Source organism: Ursus americanus, chromosome 5 (assembly GCF_024610735.1).
Source record: "Ursus americanus isolate L20-20 chromosome 5, mUrsAme1.1.p, whole genome shotgun sequence".
Classification (NCBI taxonomy): Eukaryota; Metazoa; Chordata; class Mammalia; order Carnivora; family Ursidae; genus Ursus; species Ursus americanus.
The window spans coordinates 38,246,752-38,261,878 of NC_142131.1; the positions used below are offsets into that span (position 1 = coordinate 38,246,752).

Here is a 15,127-nt window from a genome sequence, read left to right on the forward strand (position 1 = left end):
GAGAGGTTATACAATTTGCCTGAAATCACACAGCTAGTAAATTTCCAAATGGGGATTCCAATCAGATCTGACTCCAAATCCCATACTCATACCACTCTATTCCATATATTCCCATGGAAAATTATGAGTAAATGTGGCTAAATGAGGAACTTCTTGTTTAAGTTAAACAAACTTTTAAATAACTTTCTGAATTTTAATTCTTCAAGTAATACAGGGTTTATAATATTAGGGACATGGACCTGCCATGATTTTAAGGGGGACAGATAATTTTTGACCAAAAATTTATAATAAAGTCCTGAAGTTACTTGTTTGGCCTTGTTACTACAGTTAAAAAAAACAACATTACCTTATAAGCAAATGTGAAAATATGAAGACTAGCTCAATTAGAGAAATCGTTACAATAGAAAATCACAGACATACACAAAAACTATTGAACCAAGCATGATTAGCTATTTTTGAGATCTACCACTTCCTAACTATGAGATCTTGACCAAAATTACTTAACCTTTCTGTGCCTCAGACTCTTCCCATATAATTTGGGCGTAAGAGTAAGATCTAGCTTATAGGTTTAAAAAAGATTGGTGCTTTGTATATGTTCAGTAAAAGTTAGCTTATAACGTTTATAACGTTTATTTCTACTAAAAAAAAGCCCAAGCCCAACATTTTACATATCATGGCCAACTGAATTAGCTGCACACAAAGAACAGAATATCATTATTACGTTTAACTTGGTTATCTGCATTAATACCAGAGAGGATAAGGGATGTTAATAATTCAAAATGGTAGGTAGTAGGAAGATTATTAATGAATGTCTTTGGAAGAAGATTTTGTGGCTTGCATTTATATCTGGCCATCCTAGATGTCATGAGGATTGACATCATATAAAGTAAAAGTGAGATGTTATCTACTGTATGACTTTGTTAATCCTTTGTGCTTTTTTGTTCAGTACCAAGGAGATGGAAAAAATTCTGATCAAACTTCTCATAAAAACATTTATAAACCTATACCATAAAATGGCAATCAAAAATCCTAGATTTTGTTCTTTTTTTATTCCTCATGCTACTTATTTTCCACATGCAATCTTTTCCATTACTTTGAAGGTAAGGAGTTTGTCTAAAGACTGATTATTTTCTTCTTGGCACTAGGGTTGCAATTCAGGTAGGGGCCACCTGTTAAATAATGGGGCCTTTTTATTGATTCCATGGTCAGTTGTCTAAGATTTTTCCAGGTGTGGTTACCTCAGAGAAAATACGAATGGAGCACATTATCCAGATGCTTAAGCTTTTAAAGTAAAAATATGTGTTGAACAATAAAGGTCCAACTTGCTTACCAGATATTAAATAGTATTATATGGCTACGATAATTTAGTAGTGAAGTACTAACACAGGAATAGACAGAAAAATCCATGTAAAATAATGAAATTGGCCCAAAAATATTCCGAAGGCTTTACTCTATGATAAAGGACATGTTTAATATCAGTGGGGGAAAACACAGGATTATTCAATTGTGGAAGTTAGCAATACAGAAAAAAAACGTTGCAAGAGTAATTTAACATGATACACCAAATAATCAATTCCAGGTAAAGATGTCAATTAAAAATAAAAATAAAATTATAAAAATACTAGAGAAAGATATAAGTAGGTATTTATATAATCCTGGGATTATGAAAACCTAAAGAATGGCACGGGGCCACAAACATGAAGAAAAAGATTTGGCAGATTAGCAATGCACATTTAAAGCCATGTTAAAAACAAAACAAAACAAACCCCCCACAAATCATGACAAAATAGTAAAAATATTTAAAACCCAAAATATCCTTCATAGTTAAGAAATTTTGTAAATCAGCAAGAAATATATAATCATACTATACAATTAGCCACAACAGTGATGAAATATAAATGGCCAATTAACATATTTAAAAAGTTCAACTTATTTTTTTTTAAGATTTTATTTATTTACTTGAGAGAGAGAGAACATAAGCAAGGGAGTGGCAGGGAGAGGGAGAGGCAGAAGAAGGCTCCCCGCTGTGCAAGGAGCCCAATGTGGGGCTCAATCCCAGGACCCTGGGATCATGACCTAAGCCGAAGGCAGACACTTAACCTACTGAGCCTACCAGGTGCCCCTAAAAAGTTCAACTTCACCAGTAAACAAAGAAATACAAAATAATACAAAGTAGAAACTGGCAAAGATTAATGTATCTTTACCTGTTATCTGTGATATATTATAACATACACATACATAATACTTAGCATAAGGAGAAACTAGCAACTTCATACATTGCTGGTACAGGTATAAATGATTTCGCTTTCTAGAATGCAATCTAGCAAAAATGTTATCAAGACACATCTGAGCTGACAAAAATTAGAATGATTTGGGGGAAAGAACTGGTTGAAAGGGGCATGAGGGAACTTTCAGGGGTGATGTATATGTTCTAGATCTTGTGTTGGTGGTATTCACATGGTGTATACAATTTTTTTTTCCAGTGGAAGGTACTTTATTTGGTATCTATTTTAGCACTTCACTATCAGTTTCTTTCTTTCTTTCTTTCTTTCTTTCTTTCTTTCTTTCTTTCTTTCTTTCTTTCTTTCTTTCTTTCTTATTGATTGATGTACAGTTCGATGATTCATTACTTGCGTATAACACCCAGTGCAACATGCAATCCGTGCCCCTCCTTACTACCCATCACCAGCCTATCCCATTCCCCCACCCCCCTCCCCTCTGAAGCCCTCAGTTTGTTTCTCAGGTGTATACAATTTTTAAAACTAATCAGAGCAAACAAATAAGAACTATGCAGCTTCTTATATGTAAATTATTCCTTGTTAAAATTTTAAAAAACATATTTGACTCAGCAGTTTCACTTCCTTTAACTTAAGGAAGTAACAGTGGACTTAACAAAATATATAACTGTTGGATTATTCACTCATGGAAGACTTACAATGAAAAATTGGACAAATTTTTCCATTCTTGAGAAAAGTGTGTGTGTGTGTTGTGTGTGTGTGTATATATGGACAGAAGCATTAATGATGATTCTGTGGGGTATGAAATTACTATTGATTTTTTCTTTCCTGTCCTTTTTCAGTGTTTTTTATATTCACTACTATAAACACAATTAGGTTATTTGAAAAAATTTGTATTAATTTCATCTGATAACTCTATGAAAGAAAATGATACAAATTAAAATTATTTTTATAGAAATATAAGCAACTACATACAAATTATGTACCTTCTTTCACTAAATTTCACCTGGAATGTTAGTATTTGGGTTTTTCTATCCCACTTTAAGCATCATTTAACCTTCAGATATGGTTAAAGTAATAGAAGTTTTGTTCATATTTTCTTGATTGCCTGTGTACAATGGCGACTTTCATTTTGTCTGGCTTGGCTGCTATCTGTAACTCCCATTGTGAAATAACTTTTTTACTACATTGTGCTTAATATCCCAAGGACCTTGGTTCCTTAAATTTTCTTTCCAATAAAAATGAACTACTTATGCCTACAGGGCCTTTCTCTGTTTCAAAATGCTGTCAGCTAAAAAAAAAAAAAAAAGGAAAGGAAAGAAAAAAGAAAAAAAAAAGATAGATTTTGGAGAGAGTCCAAGTCCATAATCTATGATTGTATATTCCCGGCATAGAAAAGGTAGTCTTGTCCACTCTACTCTTCTTTCTTGGAATGCTAAATTTACATTAGCTATACTCTGGAAGCCCTAGGATTTTATAATCTGGATTCAGCTAAGAACCTGCTTTACAATACTTTTCTCCTTTTCTCAAGAGATTTTAAAATAGAACCATCGAGTGCAACTAGCAAATTTAATGAATTTATCTACATTCCTCCTAGGTCACAGACAACATAACTGAGGTAAATTAACATTTGCCTTTTCTTTATGTATTATTTTTCTTTGATATTATTACAACAAGACAACTATATAACAATTTGTCAATTTAATTTTGAATGCTTATTTTGTTCTGCTTTAGTAATTTGTCAAGCCTTACCAATATTACCCCATTCCTATGCATGGTCCCTCCTTTTCTCACACCTAATATTTCCTGAGCATTTCCTTAGAGTCAGGCATTTTGTAACTTTATAACTGCTTTACATGAATTTTCTCATTTAATTCTAATAATAATCCTGAGGTAGATATTGTTATCTCCACTTTACAGGTGAAGAAATTGAGGCTTGCAATAGAGCTTGCTTGCTCAGGCAGTCTGATTGAACAGCTTGAGTATAATTAAAAGATAATTCAATATGTAGGATTACAAAGAGCCTCTATGGTGGTGCATTTCTTTTCTTTCCTTTTTTTAAGATTTTATTTATTTATTTGAGAGAGAGCGAGAGAGAGCACAAGCGGGGTGAAGGGCAGAGGGAGAAGCAGACTGCCCACTGATCAGGCAGGCCGATACAGGATTCATTCTAGATCCCGGCACTCCAGGATCATGACCTGAGCCAAAGGCAGATGCTTAACCAACTGAGCCACCCAGGCACCTGTGGTGGTGCATTTCTTTAAAGGAATGTAGAAAGTATTCCAAACATGGAACGGATGATATATGCTGTAACCAGCTCCAGAAGACAGATATTATGATTTAGAATCAAAGGTCTTTGAAAGTCAAGTTGATTTTCCCCCCTTCACTGTATTAATTATTACTTTATGTTGAAATCACTGTTCTGGAAGCAGCATGGGGTCTTAAGTGTGACCAAGAGCCTCACCGTTTATTACTGTGTGATTCTGGGCAAATAACCTACTTTTCTGGATCAAAGTTTCCTCATTTATAGAATGGGACTAACCCCAATTATCTCATGGAGTTGTAAGAAACAAATCCCCCATAGCTGGTCTCTGACCTATGAGCCCTCAGAGGGTTAAATGAGGGAAAACAGCATTAAGGTCTTAGCAGGGTACGTGAAATATAGCACATGCAAATATCTGCTTCAAGACTGAATTGGAAGGATTCAGAGCCACCTGTATCTCCTACTACCAGTAATAGAATATGATCAAAAAGCCTAAAAAGTATGTATACCTAAAGACAAGTATAAGTGACTTCTACTCTGTCAGGTATTTTGTATAATCTCACTGATCTGAATAATTGATAATTGGGTAAAAATATACTTAACAGGCAGTTCTAAAAGAAATGATGAGATTGCACATTAAAGTAACTCTGCAGACTTGCTAACACCAAAAAGTCTGTGAAAATGTAAACAGTCCACAAGCAAAAAATAAATAAAAATAAAAAAAAATCTAGGCACAGACCTTACAGATTTCACAAAAAATAATTCAAAATGGATCACAGACCAAAGTAAGTAAGTCACAGAGATGAAAAGTATGGCACAGGGAATATAGTCAATAATATTGTATGGTGACAGATGGTGACTACATTTATCATGGTTGAGTAATGTAGAGAACTGTTGAATTAATGTCATACACCTGAAACTAATAAAACACTGTATGTTAATTATACTTCAATTAAAAAATGGATCATAGACTTAAATGCAACATGCAAAAGCGTAAAACTCCTGGAAAATAACATAGAAGAAAACCTAGATGACCTTGGCTATTAGATGCAACACAAACAATGGATAAGCTAACTTCACTGAAATTAAAAACTGCTCTGTGAAAAACAATGTCCAGAAAATGAGAAGACAAGCCACAGACTGGGAGAAAATATTTACAAAAGACACACCTGAATATACAAAGAACTTTAAATAAGAAAATGAACAACCTGATTAAAACGTGAGCAAAAAACCTTAGCAGACACCTCACGATGGCAAATAGCATGTGAAAAGATGATCAACATCATAGGTCACTGAGGAATTGCAAATTAAAATAACAATGAAATACCACTCCACACTATCAGAATGGTTAAAATCCAAAACACTGAGAACACCAAATGCCAGTAAGGAAGTGGAACTCTCATTCATTGCAGTGGGAATGCAAAATGGTCAAGCCACTTCGAATGATAGTTTGGCGGTTTCTTACAAAATTTAAACATGCTCCTTGGTATTTACCCCAAAACTATGTCCACACAAAAACTTACACATGGATGTTTACAGCAGCTTTATTCATAACTGCCAAAACTTGGAAGCAACTGAGATGCCCTTTAGTAGGTGAGTGCGTAAGTAAACTGTGCTACATACAGACAATGGAATATTATTCAGCACTAAAAAAAGAGCTACGAAACCATGAAAGGATGTAGAGGAATCTTACACGCATATTACTAAGTGAAAGCAGCCAACCAGAAAAAGCTACATACTCTGTGATTCCAACTATATGACATTCTGGAAAAGGCAAAACTATGCACACAGTAAAATCATGTGTAGTTGCCAGCATTAGCTGGAAAGTGAGAAATGAATAGGCAGAACATAGAGAATTTTTAGGGCAGTGAAACTATTCTTCATGGTATTAAAATGGTGGATACATGTCATTACACATTTGTCCAAACCCACAGAATATATATCACCAACAGTGATCCCTAATGTGGCCTTTGAGAGATTATGATGTGTGAATGTAGGTTCATCATTTGTAACAAATGTACCTTTCTGGTGTGGGATATTGATAGCTGAGATGCCTGTATGTAGGGGTGGGAGGGGAGGCAGGGGAATACAGGAACTCTATACTTTCTGCTCACTTTTGCTGTGAATCTAAAACTGGTCTAAAGAAATAAGGTCTATTACAAAACATTTCTGAAAAAGAAAAAAAAAAAACAGCTAAGGGTCAGTTAGGAATTGCTATGGGCATGGTAAGAGTTATGTTGTAAGCAGATCTAGACCAAGAGGTTGGGCACATTTAATTCAGAAAGCATTACTTTGGTACTGCTTGAAAACAAGGATCACAAACTGGGAAGGTGAATAAAGCTTCCCAGGACCTATAGATTGGGTTATTATATCTAACAAAAAGGAATCATCATGAAACAATGACACAATGACTAAAGATGCTTAGTCTACCAGTTCTCAAAGTGTGACTTGGGGTTCTCTGTGTCTCCAATGTCAAGTATTTTAGTATGAATACTAAAACATTATTTGCCTTTTTCATTCTTATCCTGTGAATGTACAGTGGAATTCTTCAGAAAATACATGATGTGTGGGATCAAAACAGAGTGCAGAAGGAGATACGAGAATCCAGCTGCTCAACACTGGAGATATGTAAAAAAGGTAAATAAAAAAAAAAAAAAAAGGTAAATCAATGCCACTCTTCTTACTAGATTTTCTCCTATGAAAATACAATGGTTCTTTGTAAAAATTTTATTTATGTTAACATGAAAAAGGTTCATTATTATTTTTAGTGATTTTAATTTTTTAGTTTTAATTTCTAGTAAGGTAAATATTAACAGATATATTCCATACAAATAAAAGCTCTTTGAAGTCCTCATTAATTTTTGAGAGTATAAAGGAATCCAGAGACAAAATTTTTGAGACCTGCTGCCCTAGCTAATGCTAAGGGGTAAAGAAGATCTCTCCCTTGGCTAATGCAGACTTTCCCTATTCTCACAGCATCTGTCCTTATACCGTATTTGGGTTTGTCTACACTTACTTATTACCCATGCCTGGCAAAGTCCCGACTAAATGAAGTGGAGACTATAATTAAAATATTCATTTGTAGTTATTGTATCCTTTACTCAATACATGACTAAACCATATACAAATTACAGTATGTTTTATATATAAAAGGTGTTTAAAGCTTTGCCAATGAGATGAAGCTATGTCCTTCAATGGTATCTTATAAAGATCTCTGAATGGGCCTGTCAGTAATTACCTTTACATCTGCATTGTTAAATTTTCTCAGTTTTGGATACTCAGACAATCGGTACTTGTTACTTCTATGCTATGCTAATTCCAGAGGAACACTTGAAAACTACTTCATGCTAAATCTTGGTTCTTGAACTCCAGTCTCTAGCACAAACAAATTGTGACTGATGGACAAACTGATTTTTAATGTAAGTCAAGGTGCAGTAATAAAACTGAAAAACAAAAATAAACAAAAAAGATTCTAGATCCAAAAGTTCTAACCTGTAAGATTATCTTAGAAGGAGAATTTTTCAGAACCAAGAACAAAACCACTTAGATCTGAGGATGCTGAGGAGTCATGATGAAATCTGCACCAGTTTTATTAAAAACAGAAGCAAGGCAGACTGTGTTTGTATTTTTTTAAAACTTCACAAGGGCAAAGCATTTTTTCTAAAATGTTATTCTCTTTCACTAAGTACTGCAAAGTACCTTAATTAATTCTTGAGATTCTAACAGCCCTAAAAGCAAGTCATAAAAATGATATTTACATGGGAGTATAAACTGGAATGACATTTTGGGAGGGCCACTTGAAAATATTTAGCAGAAACCTAATATGCATACCCACTGACTAAGAAATTCCAGCTTTGGAATTAATCTGGAGAAAACTGGCAATGATGAAGACACATGGATGTTCATTACAGTGTTGTATATAATAATAAAAACTGGAAAGAGCCTAGGGGCGCCTGGGTGGCACAGCGGTTAAGCGTCTGCCTTCAGCTCAGGGCATGATCCCGGCGTTCTGGGATCAAGCCCCATATCAGGCTCCTCCGCTATGAGCCTGCTTCTTCCTCTCCCACTCCCCCTGCTTGTGTTCCCTCTCTCACTGGCTGTCTCTATCTCTGTCGAATAAATAAATAAAATCTTTAAAAAAAAAAAAAAAAACTGGAAAGAGCCTAAATATCCAACAACAAAGGGCTGATCAAGTAAACTGTGGTTTATCATATAATGGCATACTATGTGGCCATAATACAAAAATAGAAAAATTAATCATAAAATTATGTATGGCAAGGGAAAGTACTTACTGTATATTGCTGAGGGGAGAAAAGCAAGTTATAAGATTATAGCATTTTATGATCTCATTTCTGTGAAAAATAAATTATGCATAAAAATATCTGGAAGGGTACACATTAATATTATTTATTGTTGAGTCTGGGATCACAGGTGATTTTTATTTACTTTCTTTAAGGGGTCTGTATTCTGATTTTGCTATAGCGAACATCTTTTCTTTATATAATAAAAATAATTATTAAAATATTTACGTGAGGCAACCATTGAATTGTTAGTGTTTCTCTAATTCTTATGATACTGAGTACTATATGTGTTATGGAAAGTGGTAGAGGGGAGAGAGATGAGAAGAGAAGGAGGGAGCAAAGCAGAGAGACTTTATATTGTTTATTATTTTATCATGTATATTTGTTATAAAGTATTAGGTTACTCTTAGATTTAATGGAAATTAGTAGTCAATAGTTAATTGTTCACAAAATCACACTTTACTCTCACAGATTTAATTTTTCTCCTCTCCTTGGAATGCTGATTTTGTTCTGTAGGAGCAGGTGGCTTTCTTTGCTATGTCTCTCTATTATCTTGTCAGACACAGCTCTCTCAAACTTTTTTGGGAGCTAACCAAGCTTTATCTAACTAAACCCAAAATGGCATATGGACTTCGTCCACATGGTCATATGAATCTGTTGGCTGATGATTCCTGCCATGTATCTAATCGGTTTTATAAAATCCATGCTTGAAGAAGGATTCTATAGCTATAAGAGTGCGATGCTGTGGGATGAAGGAATGTAGTGGCAAAGAGGCTACTTTAGCTGCTACACTGGAATCTGGGAGCCATCACTGCCACCAAATATTGGCAGCATATATCCCAACAAAGGAAGAATCCTAATAATTTTGAGTGAAAAATTTCTATCACACATTTCAGCTTAGATCGACTAATAACACTTCTTTAAATGCCTTGTTAGACAGTGAAATCTGGGAATAATTATCAAACACCGTATACAGTGTTTACAATAGAATCATATTTCTTTTCTTTCTCTCCCTCCCCCACTTTTTTTTTTTTTTTTTATAAAAAGTAGAATGCTGCTGAATGGTACCCAAATGTCTGTTGTATACCATGCCAATACAGCAGCTCAGCCAAAAATGCGAATAGAACAGTTTGCCAAGTAAAAGAAAACATAACAAATTGGTAATGGTTTCTATCTTGACAGAAAATGAAAATGATCCCTCAATGTGTGGTCACTCATGCGGACACATAAAAATGTCTGAGAAGCAATCATTTTACCTCAGATAACAGACCCTGACAGTGTAGTACAGCACTGGCTGACTTTCACTTCTTAGAAAAGCGGTAACCGTGACCTACAAAATAGTCTGGTAACCATGTAATTTATGCATAACACACATGCACATGCCATGCACTTATAATATTTGCCATAAATCATTTTGAATACAAGACTTCTTTTCTGAGTGGAATATACTTTATGAGAGATGATCTAAATCACCAGAGACCTGATAAAGTTGAACGGGTGTATTTATGAACAGAAAGGACATTGTTGCTTATCAGGTTACAGAATTTCAATAGTCTGTAGTGCAGTAAAAAGGGTCCCATGTATGCTGTATGATTCTGTTTAGTGCCTTGAACACGAAAGGTATTTTATTAGATGTCAAATAAAACAAATACGAAAAATGTGCAGGTACATAGTTTACAGTTCTGACTTTCTGTGAAGGAGACTGCAATTGAAGGTAGAAGTGAATCCCCTGAAGACCTGGTAACGGTGTCTTTAACTTATTTACCCTTCCTTTACCACTTATTTTTGTTCCCCAGATGGAGAAGTGGTCAACGTCATTGACCAGTGATTTTACCATCTGGTAAAGTTTTTCTATTTGTTTACTTTCTAATGAGGATGTTAGAACATAGATTGTACTGTGAAATCACAACAAAAGCGAGGATGACAATTTTAAAAACACTAATTGACATCTGAAGCTAGTGAGGAATTCACAATGAGGGAATACTGAACTAAGTGGCTAGGAAGAACCTTGGGAAGTTAAATGGTCTTGCCAAGTTAAAAGTAAATTTGAATCCTGCGGGTTATGAGTTTCAAATGAAACTTCTGGGTTTAAATTTGTTGGTGACTTTCCTGTTCAATAAAAAAGGACTTAAATGGCTTATAAAAAGGTTAAAAAAACTTATTGGGCATCAAACTGCTCTTACAAAACACCATCTTGATGAGTTAAGTGTAAATGAATCAGAAACACATGGATCATGTTTCCTTAAAAAATGCATATGGATTCAAAAATAAGGGGAAGAGGACTTGGCAAAACATTTTTTTGTGTGGTGGCTGAACCCAAAACATTTGAAAGATATTTTGAGACATTCAAGGAATCCAAAATAAAACTAAACCTGTCCAGTCATATAAAAAACAGAAAGTTCTTCTGTGTAATGTGCATTTATCTCTATGGGTCAATCAACACTCACTGAGCCTTCCCCTTTGGCACAGGACAGTGGGAGAAGCCAGCTTCTGCCTTTAAGCAACTTTGAATTTAAGTATAAACAAATACACATAAGTAATAGAAACCAATTTAAAAAGTCTCAGGGTTAAAAAAAAAAAAAACCCAAACATAACCTAGATCATACAGAAACTATATATTGAGAAATACATAAGTACTTAGGGGGTCCTAGGGGAGGTAGGATTGATTCCATTCAAATAATCATCCCCTTAGCCCTTTTGATTAAAGTTATATATAGCTGTAGACTCTTACTTGCTTAAATGTTTTCTTAATAAGTGTTTTTATGTCTTTTTAAATGTGTGTCCCAGCCTTCTTTCCTCCACCCTCTAGATTTGTGAGTGCTCAACAAATCTTGCTGACTGGTTTCCTGGAGGATGGGAGTGTTGAGCAGTTTTGAAATAGGAGAGAGATGCTGTCTGGCAGAGAGGAGTGAGGCTATGATTCTGGGTTGGGGTAATGGCACATGTGACAGTTCAGAGGCTCCAGAGGGTGAGTCATATGTGGGGGGTGACCCACTGGCTTGCTTGCAGCAATGTGCTTGAGCCAGGGTGGAGTGGGAGGTGAGGGCAGTTAGGTGTGGGGAGTCCTAATATACTACATGTGAAGTCAACTGGAGGACAGAGGAGTGTGATAAGGGAAAGCACAATTCTTATTCCTTTTTTTTTTTTTTCTTTGCCATTATACGATAAAGTGCTAAGGATAGGACATGTACGAGTCATTAATTCCTTTATTTCTTATCAGTGTCTTAAAAAGCTGAAAAATAGCCAAAGAAAAAATAAGTAGACTGTGTATGAATTGCTAGGATCCTGTAGGTCATAAATTTTAAGAGGAACTTAGTAGGATTATGAAATGTATTACTGAGTCCTAAAATGTTTGTGGGAAAGTGTAAAAAATTAATGATTTAGAATCTTTTGAGGCTGCTTTCTAGCTGTTTAATGTGAATCTTATCTTTTTCACAATATTAGAAAGTTATTTAGGACAGGGAGAGTATCACATATTTCTTGTATATTTCCGCTGGCTAGCATAATACTGGGAACACACCAAGCACTCAATAAATGCTTACTCAAGTGAAATGAAGTCAAAAGGAGCTGAGGCCCTATAATGACAAGGGTATGATGAAAGGTGAAGTCTGAAAAAAAAAGAGGACGAGGTAGTGGGAATGTCCTAATAGTGTCTCTGCCCTGAGCCTGTTTGTTCATGATTAATACAGAGGAATTAAAACCCTTACCATCCTTCATCATCTTCTACTTCTGCTTCAGAAATGTCATTCTCAGGAGTTTCAGCAATTGCTTGAGTGAGTTTAGATTTAAACTGGTTCAGCAGTGCCAGGGTCTGGAATACAATTACATTGCTAAGTTTTCTGGTAAGGATAAATATAATTTTACAAGAGACACTGAAGTTTGGTAGAAAATAAAATGTGAAACACTTACTAACACGTAAAGCACTTTAATTTTTAATTTTGAAGGAAAATAACAAAACTGCAACAGTGACCTTGACACATGCCCTGTTTGCATTTGCACTGACATTTTCCCTCAGACATATGTGACTGTTTTCTGATTTGGGGAACATAAATTTGCTTATATAAAAGATGCTTAAACAATAAAATGCATGCTTGTTAATGGCTAATTTTTAATGTCCATAAGGAAAGGATGTACTTTACTAAAATATGTGAAATTAAAAATAAAACACCAATAACAAACACTATTTGTCACTGAACAAATTTCCAAAAAACTTAAAAAGTTCATTGTTAAGGAAGGTAAAATGAATGAACACATTAACTGCTGGAAGATGGATAAATGGGAATGATATTTTTAGAAAGCTATTGATATTTGTCAGAAACTTTAAGATGATCATTCCCTTTGATTGAATCACTTCAATCCTGGGACTCCATGAAGAAAAATTATGTGAAACACAGAAAATGGCTTAGGCAAAAGACGTACGCAGCAGCAGTACTCATACAAGTGAGGAGTAGAAACATGTTAAAATGTCTATCAATAATGAACTAGATAAATTTGTGAAAAAGCAGTGACTATGTCATTATACTATTATTAAAAATTATATTCATGAAGTATTATATTCTATTGTTAAGTAAAAGAAGTGGCACATAAATACCATGATTCAGTAGGTTTAATAAAAAAGGGGCCATTTCTCTGATTTTTGTTTGTCTCCCGTGTCCTTTGTGGGTAACAAACAACAAGTGCCTACAATTTTGTAATCATGTTGTCCCCTGGCTGTAACTTAACAGTTGACTCCAGAATTTGAGCAGAGAACAAAAGTTGGAAATTTTTTTTTATCCTACTGTTTAAAAAAGTATGTAATTGTGAAATGGGGTGAAGTAATACCTGTCTAAACAATCAAATGTCTAATTAAGATACTGACATATTGAATTCAGTACTAAAATCTTCATATTTCTTTTTTTTTTTTAAGATTTTTTATTTTTATTTATTCGACAGAGATAGAGACAGCCAGCGAGAGAGGGAACACAAGCAGGGGGAGTGGGAGAGGAAGAAGCAGGCTCATAGCAGAGGAGCCTGATGTGGGGCTCAATCCCATAATGCCGGGATCACGCCCTGAGCCGAAGGCAGACGCTTAACCGCTGTGTCACCCAGGTGCCCCCAAATCTTCATATTTCTTAAGGAAAAAGAGGTATAATAATTCAGTATGTGAATAACAAGTATAATAAGGAGTCACAGTAAATTTCTAGGCTCTCTAATTTATCTAGGAAATACCATTAAGACCATAGTTCATGAAAAAAATTAAGTAGATATTGGTGGTCTAGAACTTAAGCTCAGTAAAGACAGGTGGTGCAAGAATCAAAGGCAGTTATTGCTAAAAACGACAGTGTAAGTACCTTATATGCTTTATAAGTTCTGCAAAATGTAATGCCCACATGGACAACAGATGAAAATATACACACTGACATAGCTGGTGAATGAGATGAGTTTTGGGGAAACACTATAAATTCCTACAGAATATCCTCATAGGCATTCTGAGGGCTGCCTAGTGCACTAGGGTTTAGATATTTTATCTGTTTCCAGAGTAGTAATTAAACGATTAAGCTCTTCAAGCAGTGTTAACAGATAAAAGAACGCATTCTTTGTTTTTAAACCTCATTCATTAAAAAAAAACATTGTGTTTACAAACTTTTATTGTATTTGCTTTATAATAAGAAAAAGTTTAATTTAGAGATACTAGAAAACAAGCAGAAGCAAAACAGAAATACCTATTTTCCCACCTAGGAATAACAATTGTTGACATTTTGGTAAATATCCTTCAAGGCTTTTTAGGTGTTTTTGTGTATATGTTTATGAGCTTATATATCTATATGCGTATTATATAAAATATATCTGCATATGCATGTTTCTATATCTATAGCTTAAAGTAAATCCTGTCAATTTTTTTAAAGGTTTTATTTATTTGAGAGAGAGAGAGAGTGCGAGAGCATGAGCAGGGGGAGTGGGGGGGTGGGAGGAAGAAGCAGACTCCCTGCTGAGCAGTGAGCCTAATGAGGGGCTTGATCTCAGGACCCTGGAATCATGTGCCTAACAGACTGAGCCACCCAGGCACCCCAGCCTCATCAATTTTTAATGGTGGACCTTTGTACACTTTGAAGTGTCTTTTCTAAAGGCATAAAGAAAAATGAAAACAAAGGAGACTTCTTAGTGGAATCAAATTTAAAAGCTTCCTAGAAAATTACGCTAGACCTGGATCTTTTTCCTTGAGTTGAAAATGGCAAGGCAGTCTGTTTTTAGAGCCAATTAACCTGCTACTAGCATTTGCTCAGAGAAGGGGGACTGTAACAAACAAAAAACATCCTCCTGGCCGTTCTTAGCTTCTCTTGTATTCA

The 15,127-nt window shown here is 34.9% G+C and overlaps 1 protein-coding gene across 1 annotated transcript in view; it reads right to left on the minus strand.

Annotated features, from left to right (window-relative positions):
- Window positions 1–15,127, minus strand: part of CWC27 (CWC27 spliceosome associated cyclophilin) — a 181,721-nt gene that overhangs the window by 16,265 nt on the left and 150,329 nt on the right. The window contains exon 13 of the mRNA XM_045794266.2: window positions 12,509–12,612. Coding sequence (XP_045650222.1) covers window positions 12,509–12,612 — 104 coding nt within the window. The remainder of the gene's footprint in view (window positions 1–12,508; window positions 12,613–15,127) is intronic.